The sequence below is a fragment of the Seriola lalandi genome, unplaced genomic scaffold (genome assembly GCF_002814215.2).
Source record: "Seriola lalandi dorsalis isolate HSWRI2012SDOR001 ecotype SW California unplaced genomic scaffold, Sedor1 jcf7180002054471, whole genome shotgun sequence".
NCBI classification, from domain to species: Eukaryota; Metazoa; Chordata; class Actinopteri; order Carangiformes; family Carangidae; genus Seriola; species Seriola lalandi.
In genome coordinates, this window is record NW_019525024.1 from 1 (window position 1) to 15,816 (window position 15,816).

A 15,816-nucleotide genomic window follows, 5' to 3' on the forward strand; every position below is an offset into this window, starting at 1 on the left:
TCCTCACAGCGATCACCTCCTACCACAATTACCTGGAGCAGTCGAGACAGGTACAAGGCATAGTGTGTAGAAAGTAAGAAAAATTGGATGTTCTAAAGCTTGAGTGTTTGGTTTACTGACCATCAAGTTTGCAGCAAGAAGATCTACATTTGGCCAACATCATCCCATTGTGGCTGGTTTCTGTATACCACGCATAACCTTATTTCTCAGATTTACTAGCCACCCTACAGACATACATGGAGACAGACACACAGAATCAGCAAAGATAAACTAAATCTAAAACTAAATCAACATTAGTTATTTTCCTTTCCCTTCTGCAGAGAGAGCTGGTTCAGTGCCTTGAGACTGGCCTCATTTACCGCTGTGCCAAGCAGTGTGTTGTGGCCCTTACAATGTGCACGGTGGAGATGCCTGACATCATGATCAAGCTCCTACCCGCTCTTATCGTCAAGCTCACCCACATCTCTGCCACTGTTGCCATGGCATCACCTATGCTTGAATTCCTGTCCAGTGAGTCCCAAAAGCTTTTCTCAAAATGTATTCAGTTTATTGTTTCTTTGATATTGTTGAATGTTCAAGGTCAGTTAGTCACATTGGATTTTTTTTTCACAGATAAAGGCCAAAATAAGAGAGTGTTTGATTGATCTGCTCTTTCTTCATTTCTATTTCGTAGCTCTGGTGCGCCTGCCCCATCTGTATGCCAACTTTGTAGCTGAGCAGTATGTCAGTGTGTTTGCCATCTCTCTACCCTACACTAATCCCTCCAAGTGAGTGCTCACACACACACAAAGACATGGTTATTGTCAGATGCACAGACACACTCTGACCTTTTTGTTTCTTCCATTCCCATCAGGTTCAACCAGTACATCGTGTCCCTGGCCCACCATGTAATTGCTATGTGGTTTATACGCTGCAGACTCCCCTTCCGCAAAGACTTTGTTCAGTACATCACAAAGGTTTGTGCTGGTTTGCCTTTCTACCTTTTACTGACTGTTTTAGGACTTGTCATTTTTATTCTGAAATATAACATTACCACTGTAACTCAAGAATACAAACTGTGACATTACAGTTCAACAGTGACTTTCAGTGACTTTTTGGGCTTATCCACAGTGCATGTACAATGCTAACATACCCTCATTTCCCCTACTTCTCCATCAGGCCCAGGATCTTTTAAGGTCTTTATGACCTAGTCTATGTGATGTAAAATTTTAAATTACCTGAGCCTTATGCTTAAATGTTTTAACTTTATTTGAGATTTGCTGCAGACCCTGTATTCACTCTAACTACAGCATTCCTCAGTTTGGTGTTTTTGTGCCTTTATATTCACGTTTGTCTCTTTCTCCAGGGTTTGCGTTCCAACGCCCTGCTGCCATTCGATGATGGTCATGAGCAGAGTCCATTTCGCGCCCGAAGCACCAGCCTCAACGAAAGACCCAAGAGGTAAAGCATCCATTCATACACAGCTGCAAATGCTGACGTACAACCCAGCAGCACCACACACTGCCCATGTGGCCATTGTTGTGTAAGAGGCTTGGGGTTGCCAAGGTAGCAGGGGACTCAGCATGACTGGTAATGTGGCGTGATGGTTGCAATGACTCCTCTCAGGTTGCCATGGTGATCATTAGTTCATTTTATTTATTGTTTATGCTTTTTCACGTCTTTCACGTCTCTTTCTGCCACGATTTATGTTTATTTTTAAACCCACTTCTCCTCATATTAATGGCACACAGGGTGGACAAAATAACATGAACACCTGTATATTATTATGTCATCTAAGCTAACAGCTTTTTTGTAGAGGATTGTATTACATTGTCCAGGTGTTTGTGTTACTGTGCCCACCACTTTTAGTTTATAATGGTGCACATAGAGTGATAGCATGGGGAAAGAAGAGTTTGCTTTTCTTTCTCCACTGTCACATCTTTCCATCTGTTATTTATGAGCACAAAAAATACAGGCCTTACATGTACACAAAGAGAAATAGAGACGGTCTTTCACACAGAGGTTTAAGGAAGCTTTTCTCAGCAAGGCGTTACGCTCATCTGTACATGCTGTGAATGTCTGTCGGTTGTCCGATTTTTAATTGCGTGAACATCGTATGGTAAAAAGCATCCAAAGTTACTAATTAAAACACAGTATAGATGATCACAGAGAGGAGGGGTAACTGAACAGAGGTTTAACCAGCTATTAACTGGGCTGTGTCGGCATCTCCTAGGTAAGCCAGTATTTCCATAGCATTTCACAGTGAATATTCTGAAGACCCAAAATAACTATTAAAAGTAACCAATACTGTATGAGACCAAGCTGCCGCTTCCTAAAAAATAATTCAATCCTGCCCCATATGATTTCTTATTTTTTTGATTTTTGAGATTCATTGTAGCTTTTTATTAAATCTCCCTCTCCCCCCCTGTTGCTCAATTAAATATGTTTGAGGAAATAGTGCAGCCTCTGTACACACGTCTTCTTTTAAGTCCCTCACTTCATGATTTATTTTAAAAAAACCTCATAACGCTCTTGCTGCCGTTGCAATCAAACACACTCCCTGTTACAGCAGTGCCTCTGCTAACATCGGTTTCTACTGATCTTCTGTATGAACCCACTTTCAGTGTTCCATATTGTGTTATCATTCACCCAGTCATCTGTCCTTGTGCTGCTCATTGCCCACTGTTGGGTTGGAGCTCTGCATGTCAGAGTCCACATGGGTTATTTCATGTAGGTCAAAAGGTTTGGTCATATGTCATAGGCATAACACTACGGGATATGATGTCAAGATTTAATTTAGAGGTCTCCAAAAGTACACTATAAGAAGAACAATATTTAGAGATGTATCTAATCTGTAGTATTAAGTCCAGACTTGCTGTGCTCCAACCCTCAGGTTTAACCCAGCATTTCATTTTCAGTTGGATTTATGTTTTTTCTTGTTTTTTAACTTCCATTATGTCAGGCCTGTGCTGAGTCCATCCCTACTATTTTACTTCTCCTGTACTAGTTCTTGGCTTCACTATGTACCTGCTGTGTGAAATAATGTTATTTTGTTGCTCTCCTGAATACTTTCTGTGCGTATTTTTTTTTTCTGAATAGCAGAAGCTGTTTTACCCTCTGCTGTAGCTTGTCTGTTTTCCTTTTTAGTTGATGTTTAGCCTTTTTTTCTTACTCCGCTCTCCTGTAATCTGATTCATAGTGTTCACTGCTGTTAATTTTCACCTTGTTTTGTTTTTCTTTCAATTCTTCATTTGACCCCTCCCCTGCCTCCTGCGATTGGGTGCTGCGTTGTGGTTGTGGTTTTGGGGGGTGGTCGTGTCATCCTGGATCCATCCTACATTGCTCCTGACCCCTCTCCTCCTCCTGTGACCTCTGCCCTTTGACCTTTGTGGCCCTGTCCTCTGCACCCTGCGCCCACCCCCCACTCCTCCCCTTCCCTCTCCCCTCCCCTCTGCGTGGTGTACGCCCCGTGGTGACCTGCTCATGTTGCTCTGATGCTCGTGACGATTCCTGCTGTCTCCTGATATACCTCCTCACACCACACTCTCCCCCTACACTACCAAACTACTTCCACCGTCACGATGACCCACCCCCTTACTGCCCACTGCCACTGTATTGCCAACCCGGGCCCGTTCCCCTCACCCTTCGCCATGGGTACTCATCACCGCCCAGTCTGCGGGCGGCAAAAGTGGCGAAGGCAGCAGCGGCGGTAGCCAATAGCAGCAGCTCTCCTGTTAAAGAGCTGAGGGACCTGTCAGCCATGGACGCTTTCCGCTCCCGCAGCATCAGTGTCTCCGAACATGCGGTCCGCAGGTTAGAGAAGAGCCTTCTGGGTAACCAAACAAAAAACAAAAACAACCCAAACACTTGTTGCCTCCTCCATGGGATGGTTGATGGGGTGTAGGTTCATTGTCATGCGGGTACGTTGGGTGGGCGTTGGGTGGCTTGTTGCCAGGGATACCTGGAGTGGGTGGTGCATGCTGGAGGAAGGTTTGTGTGTCAACCTTTTTGGTTTGTTTTGGGCTGCGATCATACACTTGCTATTTTTAGATTTTGTTTTCTGATTTGCTTTTGCATGCAGTGTTTGCAGAAGACTTCTGAAAACATCTTGATCCATGTTTTTCTTTTTGATTTGCTCTAACACACTGATTTTATTTTTATTTTTATTTGTCTGTGGTTTGACTTTGATTTTGTTTTTGTTTGTTTGTGTGTTTTGCTGACAAGTTTTGATTGGCCTAACAAGAAATTAATGGCAGGCGGGGCCGGTGCAAAGCATATGTATCCAAAGTGATGGTGTCTTGATTGACAACAACTGCAACCAACAACTCTGCCTCCCTCTTCCTGGTGGGAGGGCACTACTGTTTCCTCTGCCAGTGACAGGGACCACAGCAGCACAACAGCTTTGTTTGCTTGCTTGACATATTTTTGTTTTTGTTTTGCTCCACTCACAAACATACACTGTGCTGCTATGACCATGGCAATCTCCTAGTGTGGGATTTTAGGACTAGCTGGGCTGGTGTGAACTTTGATACAGTTTGATTACAGACTCAAACCATTCATATCACCACACACACATATACACACTCCTTGCCTCACTTATGTTCATACCTTTATGCTTATCTTTGCTTGGCTGACCTGCTTGAGTGACTGACAGATGTATGATCTATCACTGCAGTTGGCAGATGTGGCTCTGTTGCCACACTCGTAAATATGTCATACCACCTCATGCCCAACAGATGGCAGTAAAAGCCCTGCACTGGAAAGTTTGAAATCACTTTGTATTGCATTTAATTTCATAGTGAAGCCTGGAACTTAATGAGGCTGAACAACTGCAGTGTAGATCTGTTTAACCTGCTTCAGCTGCCAAATCTGCTTCTTTCTCAACCAGTGTGTTCTCTGTCTCTGTCTCTAGAATGGTAACACCTGAGTGACGCGTTAGATTGAAGCTTGCCTCGTGGTGGAGACTGGTTTCACCTCAGACAACATGACTGTGTTTTAAGCTGTGTTTTAGACGTTAAAGTGACACATACACATAGGATTTAAAATGATTCAGCTTTTGCCACCCATTCAAAGGTATTGACCGTTGTAGCTACACTAAAAAAGCAGAGCCTTAAATTTTTATAAATGCCATAAAATTCATCTTTAGTTAGAAATGAAGTACAATGGATAGCGATGTGGTAAGTAATATTAGGAAGCAGTGAAGACACTGCACTCTGTTTCAGTTGTGAGCATTTCATGGTCATGTTGTCTGGAGTACGTGTCCACTAGACATTGAAGTGAAAGATGAATAATTGTCAATAGAAGAATGGTAAGTATAAATATGTGTGGAAGAGTTGTTTATTCACATACTGGGACTTGGTCTGAGTGAAAGAGATTTTTCCCCCTGATGGAAGTATTAAAGATTTATGCGCAAACCTCTCAGACTTAAGATTGTGTGCCTAAATTTCCATTTTAAAACATTTTACTTTGCATTTGTACAGATACCTGAATTGGGTTTTATACCAAGGATATAATCTTGTAGATACGTGAAACCTTGACAAGTCATCTTGTCAGCTGAGATGCATCCCTGTCAAGATAGGCTCCTCTGAACCATTGTAGTGTCTTTGAAGCTGAAACAGTAAAATGAAGCTAAAGCAGTTACCACGATAGATCCACCAAGGACAAATGCTCCTTTTGTATTGCTCTCTTTTTTTTATTCTTCCCATAATTGTTTTCTCCCCAATTTGTTTTAATATTCATCCTTTATTTCACTTTTATTTATGTTCCTGTCAGGATGATTCATGAAAACAGTGCCTTCAATACTCCCCATTGGGATAAACAGATATCTCAGTTGGGCACAGTCATCCTCAGAGTGTTGTTGTGAATCGCTCATTTTGAGTGTGTTTCTTTTGAGCAACCAGGCAGCGTTGCTTTCAGTTCAAATCTAGGAATCTCTACATCCCGACTGAAGGTGTCAACATCTGTAAATGTGCTTTTAACCTGACTTGGCTATAGAACAAGCACTAATGGTTGTTGTGGATAGAAAGAGACGCTGCTCACTCTTCAGTGAATACTAATTGAGAGATTTTGTTTAAGCTGAGATGTTTTTGTGCATCCCTGTGGCTTAGTGAGCATAAAACATGCTACACCGCAGATCCCTTCAGCCTCCTTCACAGAGCTGACTGACATTATAGGAGATAACCAATGTGATATCACAGCCACTTATGCCATGTCCCAGTGTGTGTCTGTGTTTGTGTGCTAGAAAAATGTGATTATCTTATGGTGCGTTTTCTTATATACACACACATGTGGATGTATGTGTGCATATAAATGTTTGTTTTGCATGTGATATAAACAGAGATGTGCAGAGGTGTGTTTGTGTGATTTAAAATTTTTTTTTTAATGATATTGTGCATTTCTTATACTTCACCTGTATATCAGTACTTGCATGTTTCTGTTTGCACTGATTACATGTTAAAAAAATAGCAGGAGCCTGTGTGCTCTCCTCTCGCTCCTCTGCCCATCTCGCTGTTGTTTAACCTTCTCCCTGTTTCCTGCTGTAGGATGCACACCTCGACCACCACCTGCAGCCTTGGCTCCGCTGATGAAAATGCGGTGACTCAGGCAGACGAGGGGTTGAAGACTGTTCACCTGGAGCTCACTGAGACCTGTCTGGACATGATGGCACGATATGTGTTTTCCAACTTCTCTGCACTGCCCAAGAGGTTGGCAAGAAATTTCTTCTCTGTATGTGTGTGTGTGGGTGGCACTTAACAGTGGTAAAGTTTTGGAAAAAGAATGGAGAGAGGCTATAGCAGTTATGAATTTGGCCTGTGACTGCCCTCTTAGGTCTCCCATCGCAGAATTCCTGTTGGCAGGGGGTCGCAGTATGACCTGGCTTGTTGGCAACAAGCTGGTGACCATAACAACCAGCGGAGGGGTCAGAACACAAGCACTGTTAGGCCTGGACATGGCTGAACGTCTGGGAGGAGGAGGGGAAATGACCAGGTGAAGCACATTCACACATACACACACTGAACAGGATGAATCCTCTGAATTATTATAATTTTTTTGTTAAATCATTGTTTCCATCTCCTGGTCCTGCAGATCAGATCCATCACTACACACCCGAATAACCAAAGAGGCTCCGGCCAAACTGGAGTCACAGTCAAGCCAGCAACACAACAGAGCCACACGCATACGGGTCCGCTCTATGTCAGGTAATAAATATTAAGGTGCTTGACAGGTAAACACTTCAGTACGTTCCATGATAGAGCAACCTCTCCCTCATTGTTAGAATACAACTGATTATATTGAAGAGAATTTTCTAATGTTAGCGGGACAATACTAAAATACCACTCTTTTTTATAATAATTGTGGCCAAGATCTACCATCATTTGTTTAGTGCTATTTTCCAAAAATGCATTTTGAGACGCTTTTATAGAGCAGGTAAAATGAGTTGTGATCTTTCCTGCTGTCTTGAATTGAGAAATAATCAAGTAGCTTTTATCCTCCTCAGATTTGCAGCCACACTTTTATCTCTGCCTGCCTGTGTTATCACATCCCTTTTAAACGGCAACCCACTCTTCCCCCTGTCTACTCTTGATACATGTTATGTAAATGAAGATCAGTGACATTATTTATCATTACTCTTTATCGGGTTGTAGTACATTTAAAGGAAAATGGGATGCAAAATTAGACTTCATTGCTGTGATCCTTCACGCATTAACATGCGTCTGTACTCGGTGTGCTTTTGAATTCGTGTTGGCGGATCTGCCAGATACGAAATGTCATCACAAGATGTAGCTGCCTGTATATTATTCAAGTGTATATTTTCATGATAACATTCATGGGTTTGTCAGTCTACTTAAATATGTTTTCCTTCCGTTTTTTTCTGCCCAGTGCATTGCGTGTTATTATGTTGTGTCTGATGTCTTATTATAGCTGACCTTTGTGATTTTTTTTCCCCCATTGAATCTTAATATCTTATCAGATAAGCTTTCTGTTTCAAACTGTCCTGAACATAATGTGAGTAATGCAATGAGAAGAGTTAATAAATAATCATGATGACCTTCCTCTGACTTTATATTCCAGGTGGCCACGCTTTACGTGCCGGTCCTGCTCAGAGTCTCAGTCCTCTCGTGTCCCCTTCTGAGGGCGAGTTAGCCGCTCCTCTGTCGCCCTCCTCTGGTCCCACCCTGGACAGCCTGGGTCCTCCCTCCTCCACATCTGCCACCCCGTCTGCTCCCCCACCTCTCAAAGACAACCCCAGTCTGGCTGAGTTTGTTCCCATACTCACACAGGGCTGGGCAGAGATCTTCATCCGGAGGCCGTCTGGTATGGAGAACACACTTAGCCACAAGTGAATGAGTGCCAAGTCTGTGAGGCTTGGGATTTGGTAGCTGTGTGGTTGATGATGATGACTTAATTTCATTATTATCTTTTTTAAATTATAATTAACACCAGATCACAACAGTGGTTTAGCACATTTTGGTCATTTAACTACTTATTAGTTATACAAAACAGTACATCAGGCCATTCTCTAAAGCAGACCAGATGCCTCTCAATAGATTCTCTCAGGCACGACTTTTAAGTTTCAGGAGAAAAGGAAAATCTATTTGCGGAGACTTGAATCCTGCAGATGATTACTACTCCATCACAGTGAACATGTTGTCTGCCTTATTTTTTGTTATTGTCACTGTTGTGTGGTAATATAGGAACAAACTTGTTAAGCTTTGTTGGGTCTGAGATTGTAGCAATATTTTTCTTTTTTTAAAACCAAGTAACACCCTGTTTCACAATAGATGGGCTGTTTTTTAGCAGAGGAGTCACAGAAAATGGATCTCTGGTGAGGGGGTCCCTCAAGGGTCCCTGCTTGCAGCTCTGGTACCACATAAAAATACAAGAAAAAAACTTTTAGGCAACTTGGTGTTTACTGTAGTAGATTGTCTATCTCAAGCATGTTTATTGTTTTTTGATTTTTATACTGTACTAATGACTTGAACTACTGTGAGTGGGGGCCTGGAGGAAATTCATCTAAAACCCTACAACGTGCTTTGTTAAATGGTCAATTCTAATTTAAAGCAAATGTGTTTTCATTGTCGTTAATGTAATGAAACAGGAAAAAAATCCCTGTTAAGGTCCTTTTACAGTAGATTAGTGACTGTCTCTGTCTGTTGTCACAGGTAACACGAGCTGGCTGATGTGTCTGGAGAACCCACCCAGTCCCTTCTCCTCTGAGCTCGGCAACATGCCACTGCAGGAGCTTTCTAGTGTCCTGATGGCGATGGAGGGAGTGAAGGAGCCTCCTACCCAGACAGCCAGTGCTCCTGCCAGCACTGCTGCTCCTGCACCGTCGTCCGTCTCCGAGCCCCTGACCCAAACACACAGCAGCGTCGGAGGCAAGGCAAACCTGATCCAGCGCTCCAACACTGGTGAGGAACAGTCTGAGGAGTCTGGGCAGAAAAAGCTTCAAAGATCAGAAAGTTTGTGGTTTGTTTTTATCCTGTTGGTGGTTGGAATTGATCTGTGCAGGTGAGTTATGTGTCCCAAAATTTAAGGATCATAAAAATGTCATTGTGACATCCGTAAAATAAATACAACGTCACATTCAGAATAGTTAACTACAGAACAGAGAATCATAATGTACTAGGAAATTGAATGCTACGCATGAGCGCATCCCTCCTGTCCGCCTGACTGCTTGTCCTAGGTCCCCTTTAATTGACTGAGCTAAGTGCCAAATTGCCTGTACATACTTTATTTGAACCAGATGGTGATCAATGAGCAAGTATGGATTTGCTCGGGTCAGTGATCATCAAAGATCACTGCTTTGACATGTTCTTGTTTTAGAAGTCAAATGTCTTTTTTTTTTTTGCAGAAGTCGCATTTTCAGTGGTGCTCAGAGTCCTGTGAATTTGTTCATTTTCTCTCTCAGTCTGGGTCTCGACCTGCTTCAGTTACTCACTGGACTCATCTTTTTTCTTCATTCTTTCTTTTTCTTTCTTTTTTTCTTTTCTCATTGCCTTTGAGATTTTTCCCCCTCATTCTGATTGGTTTGTTTTCATGTTTTTTTCATCTTCACCACCATGATGGTTTGTGATTGGCTGCGGTCTGTTATGTGGCGTCATGCGCCACCTACCTATCCTCTGGCGTCCCACCTGCAGTGGGCGGCTCTCTCTGGTCTCTGGGTCTGGGCTCTGCCCCCTCGGGCCCTCCAGCCCCTGGCAGGTTGCACAGGAGCATTTCCTGGGCAGGTACTGTCCACCACATGTGTGACCCCACATCTCCCCCACCCCCTCCAGAAAACCCCTGGTTTAGTGTAGTTCTTCTCACTTGTACAGTGCAATACAGTAGTCTGCAGACACAAACTGTAGTGACATTTGATCATCACATGTCTTTCATTATATCCATATTATATGAAAGTTAAACATTTTATTTATTACATTGCTGCTAAAAGTCTAAGATTGGACAATTAAAACATTTTCATAATAAAATGATGAGACTAGTTTGACATTTTGGAAAACCTGATTATTTGTTTTCTGAGGACAGTTAAATGAGATGATCGATACCACTCTAATACTTCTGTTCTTTATAAAGCTACAGCCAGAAGACAGATAACTTAGCTTAACATTAAGACTTGAAACAGGGGGAAACAGTTAAGCTGGCTCTGTACAAAGTTAATAAAGTCTGTCTACCAGTTCTTTTAAAGTTCAAATTAATACGTTATCGCTTGTTTTGTTTTTTTAAAATCCAAAAATCGAAGCGTAAAAATGACAGGTTGTAGTTTTACAGAGGATTGTGTATGGGGCTAGGATGCTATGTGGTGCTGTGCTATGCTAAGCTAACTGTCTCCTGGTTCCTGCTTCATATTTTCCATACAGATATGAGAGTTGTATTGAGCCTCTCATCTAACTCTCAGCAGGGAAGTGAATAAATAGAATAATTTATTATTCTCCAAAATGTTAAATGTTAAAGATGGTGTGTAGGAATTTCTTTGTTGTTTTTTTTTTTTTTTACTGTTATGCTCAAAAACTGTGCAAGTGAAGGAATTCAACATTTCTGCTTTACCCATCAGTCTTCTATTAACACGGGAGGGAGGGAGGGCGGGTCCTCTACAAGTGATGCTGAAAACATGCCTGCACTCGGATCAATCAGTCCAATGACACCAAAGATTTTTTGACCCCCTCCATGATTTGTTTTCTAATCATCTTCTCTAACTCTTGTGTTTTTGAAATGTACTCCCAGGTTGACCATTTAACCTTTGACCCTCTGATGTTGTCAACAGGAAAGCCCAGACCTCATCCAACTATTACACTCTTCCTAGCCTTACTGGTAGACCAGTAGGACGATGAAGACATTTTCAGCGCTGCAGTTTTGAAGGCCAACACTCAGGTGTCAGACAGACCTGACTGTTGGCTGCTGCTGCTTCTTCTTCCTCTTTGAATGTAGGGAGAGTGTTATAGGGGAGATACAGGGCTGGAGGGCCTGGTCTGGGATGCTGTTGCAGTAGCTGCAGCGTGTTTTACCTGCAATTTCCCTTTGGGATTAATATAGAGCTCTATCTATCTATCTATAACCAACAAGCTGAACCAAACAGATGCATGTGTTTTGATGGAAATCAGTAGAAGAAGCAGTGATGGATAGATGCTGCTTACTGAATTGATCTGTCTGTGTCTCTGATCTCAGTGTTTGTAGGTCTGATTCACTCAAGGTCATGATCTTAATCTCTGTGCATACGCACGTGTGTGTGTGTTTGCCTGACTGCCTCTGAGTTTGTTTGATCATGTGGATGCATCAAATTCTGTTTCATGTGGCAATGATTCATTTGACTTGTTATCTACTAGAGTTTAGATTTTAGAGAGAATGTGTGTGATTTGTTGAAGTCAAATTCGCTACTCACGACTGTGCTGAAATCTTTGATGTTTGTCGGGAGTCTTACACCTGCGTATGCTTCTCTGTTTCTCTGATTGTGCAACTAATAGCGGGAAGCACTGGGATGTGTGTGTTACTTCAGTTTTTGTTTGTGTATATATCCACCTATAACCCACGGTTGTTGCTGTGTCCTGCTGTAGACTCTGTGGTGGTACTGGAGGAGGGGTCAGGGGTCAGCGGAGCACACACCCCGTCTGATTGGCTGGAGAGTGAGGAGTTTGAGCCAACGACCTCTGATCCCATCTTCATGTCAGCTGACAAGTTCACAAAGACTCCGCCTACTGGAACACTCAGCAGGGTGGGTACCTTGCACACACAAAATGAGACATGATGCATATGTCCACTGGACTTGGCGGCTTGTGCGACAAATAAACAAAATACCACAGGTACTACAGCATGGTAGCTGTAACAGACTAATAAATACATAATCAACACATTCAATACGTTCAACGTGGCTTGTTGTGCTGCCTTGTTCCTGCATTGTTCCTGCCAGCATTTAAAAGCTTTAAATTGAAATTTATCACAGCATCTCCACCACCTCTTGCTGTTTGATTATCAGCTGATAGAGTCAATGTTGCCTGCAGGTTTCCCCACCTTTGCTGCTGCACAACAAGCAGCATGCCAGCACAGCCATTGATGGCACACCTACCAGTGTTTGTATTCTGTCCTCACAGGACCATACTGTGGATTTGCATGCTTTAGGAACAAGCTAATCTGCTAAAACATGCTAAACCCACTGGAATGGTCATTTAAAGAGCTTGAAATCATCTCCACTTATCTTTCCCCTGCAGTCCTCCTCCACCTCCAGTCAAGATGATGAAAAGTCGACTCTGGAGGAAGTAAGTGAGGGAGCCATTCCCATCGATCAGCCGACCATGGGACCCTCCACTCCAGGCAGCCAGGGGCCTGAGCTTCCCTTTCAGACTCACTCTCAGTCCCAGGGCCATGGGCTTAACAAGTCCAGTTCCTCTCCGGAGCTCCAGACCTTACCTGAAGCCTTCACCAAGGCTGCTATGGAGACAGAGACTGTGCTGGCAGACACATCAAGGCCCCGAGCGCCTTCAGATGGCAAGCCTCAGCCCCAGCAGCCTCATTTTGAGAAAGAGAAGGTGGAGGGAAGCACAGGAGGGGACGTTAATGGACCGGGAGGTCAAAGTCAAGGGGGTGAAGGCCCAGGTGTAGCATCATCTCAAAGTGGAGGGGCGAGGATGAGGTTGGAGTTTCCAGCGGCGGCAGCACAACCTGGACCCATCTCTCCCAGCGGAGGCCACCGACCCCGGGGTCACACTATCTCGGTATCGGCCCCCTCCTCCAGGAGGGAGAGGAGGACAGAGAGGGACTCGTACCACAGTCGGCCTGGACCCGGTAACACGGAGAAGATTTCTGGCCTTAGTCCCAGGTACACCACAATTTACACAAGAAACTACTGCAGCGTCTGTCTTCTCTCTCTGCCAAGTCAATGACGCAGTGTATCAAGTCAGTGAACTAATCTCTGCTCCACTGGCAAGATCCAGTGGCAGCAAGTGGCAGCCTGCTAGAGCAGAAAAGTTTAATGACATTCTATATCCCACATTTAAATTGAAAATATTATTTGAGATGATGAAAAATTGCAGGTTGAAATCTGTTACAGTGAGAGGCTATAAACTTCTTCCTAGAATATAATCAATGCATAGCTGCACATCGGCTAATATTTCTTATACAAACCTCGATTTACATTTTCATTGCATTTCTTTATTTGTATTTTTATACAAAGTACATCTTCATGAATACCCAGTCTATGAATCACACATCTCTTGTGTTTAAAATGACTCATATAGACAAGGGAAAATATCAACATGTGGCTTATGACCCTTTTTAAAATTCTGGTGCTTGTGCCCAACAATTTTTTTTCTCTCATTCTGTCATTGTCTCCTTGTCTCCTCTAGCTTCGTCTTCCTCCAGCTGTACCACTCTCCTTTCTTTGGGAATGAAGCCAACAAGCCGCTGCTGTTGCCCAAGACTCAGGTTAGTTGACCTCTATGCCTGGCTGACCTGAACTCTGCCCCAGCGCCATGCACAGTGGTGTTTACAATGTTTTCTCTCTCTGGTAGGTGATTGACCGCGCTGTGAAGGTTCTCGACCAGATGCCTCCTTATGACACCCACAAGATTGGAGTGGTGTTTGTTGGAGCTGGTCAGGTGGGAAGACATTCACCTTGATTTCTGTCTTCATTAATAATTACTGCCAGATAATTCCTATAGCCTGCTCTCTGACTTTCACTCTCTTCAGGTTAACAATGAGGTTTCCATCCTGTCAAATGAGTACGGTTCGAACCGCTACGCTGCCTTCCTAACAGGCCTTGGAAAATTAATCCATCTGAAAGACTGCGACCCCGACCAGATCTTCCTTGGAGGTCTCGACCAGTATGGAGATGACGGAGAGTTCACCTACTGCTGGCACGACGACATCATGCAGGGTTTGTGTGTGTGTGTGTGTGTGTGTGTGTGTGTGTGTGTGTGTGTGTGTGTGTGTGTGTGCGTGCGTGCGTGCGTGCGTGCGTGCGTGCGTGCGTGCGTGCGTGCGTGCGTGCGTGTGTGTGAGAAGAGTGACATTTATGGTAATTATTTGTTTTCCACAGCCGGTCTGCTCTGCTTGTTATTGATGAAATCGTGTCTCTGCAGCTATCTTCCACATAGCCACACTGATGCCAAACAGGGAGAGTGACAAGGGCTGCTGCAACAAAAAGCGTCACATTGGCAACGATTTTGTCATGGTGGTGTACAATGACTCTGGAGAGGAATACAAACTGGGCACCATTAAGGTATATGCACACGCACACAAGCAAAAAATTAAATCTGAAATCTGCAGGACATATTTGTGCTTCAGTTCCAATCTTTTGTCTTTTTTAGGGTCAGTTTAACTTTGTAGAAGTCATTATAAAACCGCTGGATTATGAATGTAACCTGGTCACCCTCCAGTGCCGCAAAGGTGAGCTGATCACTGTGTTTTTTTGCTCTTGCTCTTTGTTGCTGTCAGTTTTGTTTTACTTTTATTCCTTCTCTTGCTTTCTCTTTCAGACCTGGAGGGGTTAGTTGATACAACGGTGGCAAAAATCGTTTCAGACCGCAACCTTCCACTCTTAGTCAGACAGATGGCTCTGCATGCAAATGTAAGTCTTCCCCTTACCTCTGTCTCTAGTCACACATAAACACACTTAGTTCACTCTTTGTTTTTCTGTAGATGGCCTCTTTGGTGCATCAGTACAGAGCAAACCCCTCTGATGCTTATGCCTCTAAGTGGCTTGCGAGATTACGACACATTAAGAGGATCAGGACCAGGGTAAGAACAATGCACACAAAAACCTAAGAGATGGCTCTAATCCATCACTGTCACTCTTATTGATGTTTTCTATTTCCTCACGTAATTTCATCCATCTTGTTGACTCTGCTCTGACTCAAAGGCTCAAGAAGACATTCAGTCTCGCTCGACTCCTGGCATCTCGCTGACCCAAGGACACACTCAGCAGAACAAGTCGTTTCAGCAGAGCACTCCAACTTCAAACCCAGAAGCGTCTGGGCAGAGGAAAAGACTTGTATCAACAGTGGATGATTTCACTGATTTTGTTTGATTACATTTCCGACAGACGGGACGCGCGCACACACACACACACACACACACACACACACACACACACACACACACACACACACACACACACACACACACACACACAGCGTGTTTGTGTGTAAATGTGAGAGGAATAAAAAGTGGTCATGAAAAAGATTGGAAATGTGGGGTTGTGCTATGTTTGGTTAAAGCAGCTGTAATTGTTATTGTTTTTAGAACAATTGATCATGACGATGTGATAACAATGTGACAGTATGAAACTGCGTTGAACTGTCACCTAAATTTGCAACTTCACACCAAGTGTTTAACAGCAGACAGACA

The 15,816-nt window shown here is 43.4% G+C and overlaps 1 protein-coding gene across 1 annotated transcript; it reads left to right on the top strand.

Moving 5' to 3' along the window:
• Positions 1 to 6: 6 nt before the first annotated feature.
• Positions 7 to 15,651, top strand: LOC111659043 (tuberin-like). The gene is made up of 22 exons (XM_023411860.2): positions 7 to 50; positions 321 to 510; positions 674 to 767; positions 854 to 956; positions 1,346 to 1,440; positions 3,652 to 3,792; positions 6,522 to 6,683; positions 6,808 to 6,966; positions 7,066 to 7,178; positions 8,053 to 8,295; positions 9,144 to 9,392; positions 10,122 to 10,211; positions 12,030 to 12,187; positions 12,681 to 13,288; positions 13,815 to 13,893; positions 13,980 to 14,066; positions 14,158 to 14,344; positions 14,550 to 14,689; positions 14,778 to 14,856; positions 14,946 to 15,037; positions 15,109 to 15,207; positions 15,329 to 15,651. The coding sequence occupies exons 2-22, from the start codon at positions 393 to 395 to the stop codon at positions 15,494 to 15,496; spliced, it is 3,264 nt and encodes a 1,087-aa protein (XP_023267628.2). The 5' UTR covers positions 7 to 50; positions 321 to 392; the 3' UTR covers positions 15,497 to 15,651.
• Positions 15,652 to 15,816: the final 165 nt, after the last annotated feature.

Coding starts and splice junctions, on each gene's coding strand:
- LOC111659043 (XM_023411860.2), top strand. CDS start 393: ATGTGCACGGTGGAGATGCCTGACATCATGATCAAGCTCCTACCCGCT. Junction 10,212..12,029: donor CAGGAGCATTTCCTGGGCAG/GTACTGTCCACC, acceptor GTCCTGCTGTAG/ACTCTGTGGTGGTACTGGAG. Junction 15,038..15,108: donor AGATGGCTCTGCATGCAAAT/GTAAGTCTTCCC, acceptor GTTTTTCTGTAG/ATGGCCTCTTTGGTGCATCA.